General features: G+C 44.9%; 1 protein-coding gene across 1 annotated transcript; it reads right to left on the reverse strand.

Moving 5' to 3' along the window:
* Nucleotides 1-6165: 6165 nt before the first annotated feature.
* LOC135704669 (uncharacterized) lies at nucleotides 6166-9312 on the reverse strand. Its single transcript, XM_065226145.1, has 4 exons — nucleotides 8656-9312; nucleotides 7820-8596; nucleotides 6630-7752; nucleotides 6166-6512 (listed from the first exon to the last, which is right to left on the reverse strand). The coding sequence occupies exons 1-4, from the start codon at nucleotides 9310-9312 to the stop codon at nucleotides 6166-6168; spliced, it is 2904 nt and encodes a 967-aa protein (XP_065082217.1).
* Between the last annotated feature and the right edge of the window lie 1390 nt (nucleotides 9313-10702).

Consider the following 10702-nt stretch of genomic DNA (forward strand, 5'->3'; position numbering starts at 1 on the left):
AATCGAAGCTTTCTACGTGTATGTGGAGTAAATAGCGAGGCCGGTTTACGACCGCAGCGCGCAGCAATACATAGAGGTATAAATATAAGCGAAGCCGGTTGAGGACCGTAGCGCACACAATTAAAGCTCACCACATGTGTGTAAAAAAATAGCGAGACCAGCTGACGACCGCAGCGTGCATGAATACGAAGAAGCAAAACGAAATGATAGCGAGGCCGGTTGAAGACCGAAGCGCATATGCTAGCATTGTGTCTGTGTATGCGAGAGAAAAAAAAATTGCAAGGCCGGTTGAGGACCGCAGTGCTCACAAATATTTAGAAGTAGGTAATAATGCGAGTCTGGTTGATGATCGAAGCGCTTGTGTACAAGCTCTGGTAAATAGGAAGCAAGCGAAAAATGGTAAATAATGACAAACAACGAGTTTTTGGAATTGTGTACATGATGATGTTTTGTTGCTGAGGACAGCCAGTAGTGTAATGAGATAATTAAAGCAAACTTAATCACGGGTTATTGAATTGTTAATCACAACATGCATTTGCTGAGTTAATTAGGCTACATTTTCGCTATAAATTTCGAAAGATAGATTTTTTTTAATTCGAGGATCTGTTTTGTTACAGATGGATCCGGACAAGGATTGGCCGTTGGAGCCATTTAATGACGCAGTTGTCCCTTCCGATTTACGTCGTGAATGGGAAGAATGGTTCAGAGCGTTCGAACTTATCGTAGAATTGAAGAAGATTGAGTCGCAACATGACAAGCTTGTTCTTCTCCTGGCACGAGGAGGCCGAGGCCTTCAGCGAATTTTCTACAACTTGCGACCGGTGGCTGATGAAATTTATCCGGAGCCGGCTAAAGTACCATTTCTGCCAGTAGAGACACCGGAGTACGACAACGCAATCAAAAGATTGAGCAACTTCTTCGTGGGAAAACGCAACGAGCGCATCGAGCTGGAGGTATTCCGGGCGTTGAAGCAATCGCCTGATGAATCCTTCAACCATTTCATACTGAAGTTACGTACACAAGCCGCTCGTTGTGACTTCCGGGTTCGAGAAGAGATGGAAATATTGCATCAGGTAGCGATGGGAGCCCATGACGAACGAGTCAGGGACAAAGGTCTTGAAAATTCAATGAACCTTGATGAGCTGACCAACTACGCTGTAAACAGAGAGATGTTATTGAAGCAGAAAGAAAAGGCACTTCCTTTCAAGGCTGAAGTAGATTATGGTACTGTGGCTGCGGTCAAGCAGGAATGGAACAGGGAGCCTAGACCGACAAATTTGGGATTGCGTGAGAGACGACGGGAACAGAGCAGCCGTATGGAGTGTGAAAATTGTGGATCATGGAAGCATCGAAAGGATTCTCGGGAATGTTCTGCCCGAAACGCCCGGTGCAACAACTGTGGGCGTACCGGTCATTATGCAAGAAAGTGCAGATCAAGACACGGAAATGCCAGGAACTGGAAGCGTTCATTTGGTGAAGCCAACTCGGTGCGAGAGGACGAACGTCGTCGTTTTGGCTACCGCTACCGGGAGGACCCTGAGGAAGGACCATCTCGACGTCCCAGCCCGGTGTTGAAGGTAGAATAATTTATATCTTCCTTCTTTTTGATTTACAATTATATTTCAGTTCAAGTTGAATTCGATAAGTTTTGATTTTTTTTTTGTAAGCATATGTTGAGGGCTTGTAGAATCACTCACCGCATATTTTTTTTCCTGATTAGTGTGGATTACTAATAACTTAAATTAAACGGAAAATAAAAATAAAACTGAAATGATGTTTATATTTGATTTCTTTATTAAAACTAGGGAAGTACAACGAATGACGGAAAAATAACCTGCAAGATTGATGAGCTTCCAGTGGCATTCTTAATAGACTCTGGTGCCGCCATCAACACAATCACGGAAGAAGATTGGAAGGCACTTGTAGAGAACAAGGCAAAGATATACAAGAAGAGGTATAACTGTGATCGACAGTTCACTGCATACGCCAGTCAGGAACCTTTGCAGGTTGAGCTAATATTCGAAGCTTGGATTTCAATTAATGATTTCAAACCACAAACCTACGCCGAGTTTTTTGTCATTAAGGGAGCCAAAAAGTCTTTGCTTTGCAAGAGGACTGCGGAAGAACTCAAAGTATTAAAAGTTGGCCTTGATGTTGCAAATGTCGAAGTTACGGATGATGTTTTTCCGAAATTCTCGAATATTCAAATTAAGTTCTCGATCGATCCAGACATTCCTCCACGGAAAGTAGCATACTTAAGAATCCCAGCTGCGATGGAAGAGAAGGTGGACAACAAAATTATGCAGATGTTGCATAGCGATGTCATTGAACCGGCCGTAGGACCGCCGGAGTGGATATCTCCAATGGTTGTGGTTCCAAAAGGGAAGAGCGATATCCGCTTGTGCATAAATATGAAATACCCTAATCAAGCTATCCAGCGCGAACATTATCCGCTTCCCATGATCGACACTTTACTGAACAAGCTAAGGGGCTCGAAATTATTTTCTAAACTGGATATAACATCTGCATTTCACCACATTGAGCTTCACCCTGATTCCCGTGGAATAACCACTTTCATGACCAGTAGGGGTCTCATGAGATTTAAAAGGTTGATGTTCGGCATCAACTGTGCGCCGGAAATTTTTCAGCGGGTGATGTCCGAAATGCTGGCTGGGATCGAGGGAATAATAGTATACATTGACGATATAGTCGTTTCTGGAAAACACGTGAAGAACATGATGCTCGGCTAAAGGAGGTATTGGCAGTTCTAAAGGCAAATAACGCGACGCTGAACAAGGAGAAGTGTGTGTTTGGTGCAACGAAACTTAAAATCCTGGGCTATGAGGTCAGCGCAGCCGGGATCAGCCCTTCTGAAAACAAGATCTCTGCAATTCAGAATTTCCGACGACCAGAGACGAAGGAAGAAGTTCGTAGCTTCCTTGGACTCGTCAATTTCGTTGGGCAATTCATTCCGGATCTATCTACGAGGACTGAGCCGCTTCGTCAGTTTATTAGGGGAGACGTAGAGAATTTCGGCGATGCCCAGCAGGTGGCTTTTGACGATTTACGAAATATGCTTGCAAGTACTGTTCGTAAGCTGGGATTTTTTGATCCCCGAGATAATACGGAACTGGTTGTAGATGCATCACTCGTTGGTCTGGGCGCAGTTCTAACTCAAAAGGACAAATCGAACAAGTCACGAATTATAAGTTTTGCTTCCAAGGGCTTGACAAAAGCAGAAAGAGTGTATCCACAAACTCAGCGGGAGGCACTGGCGGTTGTATGGGCCGTCGAAAAATTCTACCCATATCTTTTTGGAAGTAGATTTACAGTATTCACGGACCATAAGACTTTAGAGTACATCTACGGAGGAAAACACCAAAATGGAAAGCGTGCCTGTACCAGAGCTGAAGGTTGGGCCTTGCGTCTTCAACCTTATGACTTCACGGTGCATCATATTCCAGGCTCAAGTAACATCTCGGATATTTGTTCTCGATTGTGTACTTCATCAGAAGAGCCATTCGATGAAACTACAGAACATTATCTCTGCGCGGTAGGGGAAGGGCCAACCGCCATTACATTAAAGGAAATAAAATCCGAAACGGCAAGTGATGAAACCATGACGGTGGTTATCAAGGCTATTCATACTCAGCAATGGCCACAGGACTTATATCGGTATCAGGCATTCTCAAAAGAGCTGGGAGTGATCGAAGACATCGTAGTTAGAGAGGATCGAATTGTGCTTCCGCTAAAACTGCGACAGAGAACATTACGGATTGCTCATAGAGGTCATCCTGGTATAGTTGCGATGCGGCGAAACTTACGTGAGAAGGTATGGTGGCCATGTATGGATCGCGATGTTGGTGATTATATACAGCAGTGTGCAGGTTGCGCAGCGGTGAGTGGACATGGAGTTCCTGAACCTATGATGCGGAAGGAAATGCCAGAGCGGGCTTGGCAGGAGATTGCAATCGACTTCTTTTGTGCTTAAGAGTGCGCAACATTTCTGGTAATCATCGACTACTATAGTCGCTTTACGAAGGTTATTGAAATGAAAGGCACTACAGCAGCGAAAACTATTGAGTCTCTTGAAGGCGTATTTGTGGAGCAAACGTACCCCGAAACAATCAGAAGTGATAACGGACCTCCGTTTTCATCCGAGGAATTTCTGAGCTACTGCATCTCAAAAAACATACGGCTTATCCGAACCATTCCTTACTGGCCGCAGATGAATGGTTTGGTGGAAAGGCACAACCAAGGCGTATTGAGGGCTTTACGAATAGCCAAGGCAACGAAGATAGATTGGCGAAAAGCGGTCAGAGACTACGAGTACATGTATAATACTACTCCGCATACGGTGACCGGTAAGCCACCGTTAGAACTATTGACTGGGAGACCAGTAAAGGATCTGTTGCCGTCGATGCGTACTGAGCCGTATTGGTGCCGGGATGAAGAAACACGGGACCGTGATGCAATCAAGAAAATGCAAGGCAAGATCTACGCTGACAACCGAAGGAAGGCAAAGGAATCGGAAATTGATGTGGGTGATGAAGTAATGCTCAAAAATTACGAGACAGGCAAATTGGAACCAAATTTCAAGCTTGAAAAGTTCGTGGTGGTTAAGAAAACTGGAAGTGATGTCATCGTCAAAAATGAAGAAGGAGTAACGTATCGCCGTTCTGTTTCCCATTTAAAGAAGTGGCCATCTTCACGAAATGCAGGTGGACTGCCCGAAACTCCGGATCATTCGAAGGATTCATTCCTAAAAACGGCGAAACCATCAATATCCCGAGAAGTTGAGCTGGCATCAGAAAGAGAAGCGGAAGCACAGAACTCCGATCTGGAAGGAAGCTCCCCTCAACAGCGCCCGAAGCGAATGAAGAAGTTGCCGGCAAGATACAACGAATAAATGGTCAACGCGGTAGGACCAAGATTCTGAATTTTTTTCTTCTTTTTCTTCTTCTTTTCTCACAGCAGAAAAGGGATGTAGAGTTGGGAAATTAAATAAATCACTATTTCATTTACGTTTATGATTCACCCCTAAGAAATTATAGTTTTAGTTGATGACTTGACTTCAACCCTGACGAACGACGGTAGAAAGGAGACGGGAGCTCTTGATGCTCGGGGGCAGTCGTGATCGAACCTTTATGGAAAGCGGTAGCTAGACCTCTTAGTAGCAGGAGTGTTTTTTTAAGTGCAAATAGGAGTGATTTCAAGGCCGGCGTGATTCTACAATGACGTTCATGTGTCGGTTTTAAAATTTATGTGTGAAATCATATAAATAAAATCTTTGCTGTTTTATCAGTGTAGATTCAGGGAAGTGTGTATCTTTAATATAACTTAAACTTTAAAATATATTTAACTAAACTTTGAAGTAACTTTAAATTTAACATATCTTTAATATGACTTTAACTTACCTTTAACTTAACTTGAACAAAATATTAATTCAACTAAATTTTATCAAAACTATCTTTAACTTAAATATAAAATAACTTTAGGTTTAACTTAACGTTAAAATAATTTTAACTTCCCTTCAAGCTTCCCTTTCACATAACTTTAACGTAACTTTAACCAAACTTTAACTTAACTTTAAGATAACTTTAAATTAACTTTGACATAACATTATCTTACCTTTAACGTAACTTTAACTTACCTTTAACATAACATGTTCTCGATAGTCAGAACAATCACCGTCTTTTTAGTTGCAAACTTAGCAGCTTCAAAGCTGTAATTTAATTGTTAACATTAGTGATGATACAAAGGTAAGTATAATACAATAATCTTACATTTTCAGTGTTCTTCTTCTTTTGCCAGGTCACCGTCTACCACGGATGGACAATTTCGACACGATCGATAACCAACGGTAGGTCCATTTTAGGTTAGGCGACAAGCAAAGTAAGTACTATTATTCTAATTTTAGGAACAACATACCTCAATTCTAATGAATGATCCACTTACTATGTGGAAAACCACGAAATTATAAATATGAATCGAACTGTAATTACAATAAACGTTTTAAATCACAACTCTTCAATTATTAATCGCTAAACTTACAAGCTATTTCACCTCACAAGAATTCACTTCTTTATTTTTCCTCACAAAGAAACCAAAACAAACTTCAATAGCGCTTCATATGGGTCTACAACTATATGCGTTTCTTTACATTCAATCTGTCATTCGCTTCGCCCGGCACTGGCGTTTCGCTCGCGAGGGTTCGGTCAGTTGGTTCACCCACAATTCGCAGCGTCGAGGGGTATCAGCGACATCCCCCAACCCGCGAACCACTTCCGTTTCTGAAGCGACTGCTTCCGTACTCCTGTCGTTGCTCGCCAAGTCCAGAACCGCCAGCTTCACCGCAGGTCTAGTGAACACTCCTCTAGCTATCTGTACCGTAGCACGCTTCACCTGCCCAGATTTGTCCGGAAAGGCCTCACAAATACGTCCTCGCTCCCAATGATTCTTCGAATTTTCGTCGACTATCACAACTAGATCACCAAGTTCCAGCGGCTTCACTGCATCGAATCATTTCGTACGCCTCGTTAGCATCGGGAGATATTCTCGTACCCATCTGCACCAGAATTCGTCCACGATGTGCTGAACAAGCTTCCAGCTGTCTCAAAGGATGTTACCGTTCACAGGTTCGGTTGCTGGTTGCTTGATACCGGTTGACCCATACAGCAGAAAGTGGTTTGGTGTGAGTGCCTCTTCGTCTGCTGCCTCCAAGGGAACGTAGGTCAGCGGTCGCGAGTTGACGATCGCTTCAGCCTCCAACATGATCGTTTCCAACACCTCATCGCTTGGATGACGCGGACTATCCCATACTGCCTTCATCGCTACCTTTACGGACTTGACCATACGCTCCCATGGTCCTCCCATGTGCGGAGCCGCTGGAACGTTGAAATGCCACTGGGTTTTCGCGTTGGCGAATGTGGCAGCGCAGTCTTCGACGATGTCCTGGATCTTCTGCTTCTCTTCAGACAACTGGCGATTCGCTCCTACAAAGTTCGTGCCGTTATCGGAAAAGACTTCCAACGGTGCGCCCCGCCGGGCCACGAATCTCCTGAAGGCCATCACGCAGGAAGTCGTTGAAAGGCTGTGTGCCAGCTCCAGGTGAACCACCCTCACTGTGAGACAGGTGAACAGGCAAATCCACCTCTTCACCACGCTGCGTCCGACTTTGACTTCGAAAGGTCCCATGTAATCGACGCCGACGTAAGTAAACGGCCGAACGAATGGTGTCAACCGTACTTTTGGCAGTGGTCCCATCAGCGGTGGCACCGGAGCAGCTTTCAGCACTTTGCAGTGTTGACAATCTCTGCTGACTTTACGTACGAGAGTCCGAAGCTTCGGTATGTAGAACCCTTGCCGTAGTTCATTTAAGACTGTTTCTCCGTTGGCGTGAAGGAACCGCCGGTGGAAAGAATCCATCAGAAGGAAGGTGATACGATGATCCCTTGGCAATATTACGGGATACTTTGCCGTGTATGCAATGTGCGGTGCGTTTCCAATCCGACCTCCTACCCGAATGACTCCGTGATCATCGATGAATGGAACCAACGATTGCAGTGAGCTTTGTTTCCGAACGCTGCGACCCTTACTCAGCTCGTGAAGCTCCTCCGAATACGCCTGCGCTTGGGCCTGTCGCCAAAGTGTCTCCTCCGCCTTCTCGAAATCCTCTTGGTGTAGACCTTGTCGCCATTGTGCATCACTCAGCGTGCGCTTCCAGAACCGTAGCGCCCTGTGAATGTAGGCCTAAACGATTCCAGCTTGAAAAACGTTCAGCATCAACTATCTCCACCGTCGTTTGGTGTACCGCTACCATTCGAAGTTCTTCGCTTGCCGCATCTGCTTCGCTCACTTCTGCTGATTGCTTAGGCCACTGCCCTTTTGGATCTCGTAGAAACGAGCGCAGCCACGCCAAAACTGTCGCTGAATCCGTCCAAAGGTACCGTTTTCGAATGTTGAGGGTTAGCGCCGAACACACGTTTTGCAATAAGCGGGATCCCATCATGGCAGCCCAAAGCTCCAAGCGTGGAATTGAGAGCGTCCGAAGTGGCGTAACTTTTGTTTTTGCTGCTACCAACGAACACCAGCTACCTCCGCTGAACATCATTCTCAGGTAAGCGACACACGCACATGCCGCTACGCTTGCATCCGTGAACTCGTGGACCTCGATTTCGTCCACCTCCTGTGACAGAAGATTTCCGAAAAAGCAGCGCGGAACTTTCACCTCGTCGATCATCTCATACAGTTCGATCCATCTACTCCATAGTTCGTACAGTTGTTCTGCTATGGGCTCATCCCAGTCAGTACCCGTTCTCCAAATCTCTTGCATCAGGATTTTTCCCTGCACAACGAAGTGCGCCACGAATCCCAAAGGATCATACAGTTTCATCACGGTCCGCAGTACTTGCCTCTTCGTTGGAATCGCTCCGTTACTACCCAAGACTTCCTTGAGCCCTGTCTGATCGAAGGTGAAATGATCCGCTGAAGGTACCCACACGACACCCAAGACGCGTTCGTAAATTTCATTCTTGTCGAGGCTCAGCGACTTGCTGGCTGTCGATCCAGTCTCCCCTAGACGATTGAGCTCCTCCTGCGAGTTGGACAGGATTTACCAAATTCGAAACCTGCTGCTGCGTGAATAAGCTGTACTTGGTTGACAAGCTGAACTGCTTCCTCCACCGAGTTGACACTGTCGAGGAAGTCATCTACGTAATGGTTGTTAATGATTGCGTTTGTTGCTCTGGGATACAGCTCCGCGTAGTCAAGAGCGTTTTTATTCTTAACGAACTGTGCTGTGCATGGTGAGCTGGTTGCTCCGAACATAGCGATGTTGATCACATAGACCTGCACTTCATCTTCCGGACTGCTACGCCATAGGAAGCACTGTGACCACTTATCCACCTCTCGAATGAGGATTCTCAAGAACATTTCGCGGATATCGGAGCAAACTGCGATTTTGCCTTCCCTGAATCGTAGCAAAACATCTACGAGCGATACAAGAGGGTCCGGCCCCTTGAGAAGCATGTCGTTGAATGAAACTCCACCAGCCTTCGCGGTGGCATCCCACACCATTCGAATTTTGTTGGGTTTCTTAGGATTGGTCACCACCCCTAACGGAAGGTACCACACACGCTGAGGGTTCGCATTCGCAACCTCTTCCACTGTTACCTTGCGAACGTACTGCTTCTGCTCGTAACTCTCGACTTGCTCGTTCACCTTTCTACGCAACTCCGGATCCTTTGCCAACCGTTTTTCCAGTCCTCTCAACCTACTGATCGCCATTTGGTAGCTGCCCGGAAAGTTCATGTTGTCCTTTCTCCAAAGCAAATCGCCTCCATACGAGTTCCTCTCCGTACCGTTGTCGCTTCCAGAATGCTGCGTGCTCGTTTGTCCTCCTCGGATTCGAGCTGCTGCACCAAAACGGCATCTTCTACTGCGAAGAACTTTCGCATCGAATCGTGTAATTCGCGGTTGCTAATGTCTTCACAGGCATGGATGTGCAGTAGACTGATGCAAAATTTGACTTTTTCGCTCCACAGTGCTTAAATGGTTTCCAATCGGGTCGTGATTAGCCTCCAAAAGTTACAACTCATTTGTTAGAAACAGACCGCACAAACCATTTGAAGTTTACATGTAAATTACTATGGGAAATTCGGAGATGAACTAGCCATAGGCTAAAAATCTCCTTAATAAAGAACTAAAAAAAAAAAACTATGGGAAATCTCAACTTTTTGTTCATTGCCTTCTAGTCTTTTTCCATATTGAGTGCAAAACAGCTCGATAGTTGTTCTTATAGAAAATTTTCTCAGCTACAACTTTGCTGAAGATCATTTCTATGTAAAACGAGACAGGAAATAGTTATTAATTATTTAAGAGATTTGTAAACTTATGACATGATCAAGCAGCTGCTCTGTAGGCAACACTGTATTTTGCAGTGTGACATAGTAGCCATAATTTTTGTGTCCTATTCAACGCCCCAGAAACACCAATGTTGCCTGCTGAGCAGTTAATTGAGCATGATCACAAGACATCAGTGCATTGAACCATTAATAACTTTTGATCCTTGCATTTAATCAAAAAGTCTTCAGCAAAGTTGTAGCTGGGAAAATTTCCTACAAGTAAAGTTGAAAGCTTTTGAAGCAGACCGATATGGTGAATTATTAGATAGACATGAACAAAAATCTTGGTTTTCGCCATAGTAATTTCCATACAAACTTCAAATGGTTTGTGCCATTTTAGCTTCTCACCAAATAGGTTCAAATTTTGAGAGGTTAGTCAGGATTCGATTTGGAATCGTTTAAGTATTGTGGAGCGAAAATTTCAAATTTTGCATCACTCTAATTTGCAGCTGCTCAACTGATCCTTCAGTTCCAGAATTCCTCCCGTATACGCACCAACCTAGACGAGTTTTGGTTGCAACTGGCTCGCTGCTGCTGCCTTCACGAGTCTTCAAGCTAGTGAGCAACCGTACGTGTTCCAGCCCCATGATCATGCCAGGCCTAAGCCGTTGACATAGCTAGCCACGGGAAGCTCTAAATAGTCCAACGTTTGACTTGGAAGCCCTAGCTCGCGCACCGTTCGCACGTTGCCCAGTTGGAATGTTTCCTTCTTCCGAGCTCCAGATATCTTCACGCTTATTCTCTTGGAAGTCTTCTCCTGTCTACTGATCTTGCCGGTCCAACTCAGCCACAAGTTA

Source organism: Ochlerotatus camptorhynchus, unplaced genomic scaffold (assembly GCF_037179485.1).
Source record: "Ochlerotatus camptorhynchus isolate MF236.1 unplaced genomic scaffold, CSIRO-AGI_Acam_v1.1 ptg000245l, whole genome shotgun sequence".
In the NCBI taxonomy this organism is placed as follows: domain Eukaryota; kingdom Metazoa; phylum Arthropoda; class Insecta; order Diptera; family Culicidae; genus Ochlerotatus; species Ochlerotatus camptorhynchus.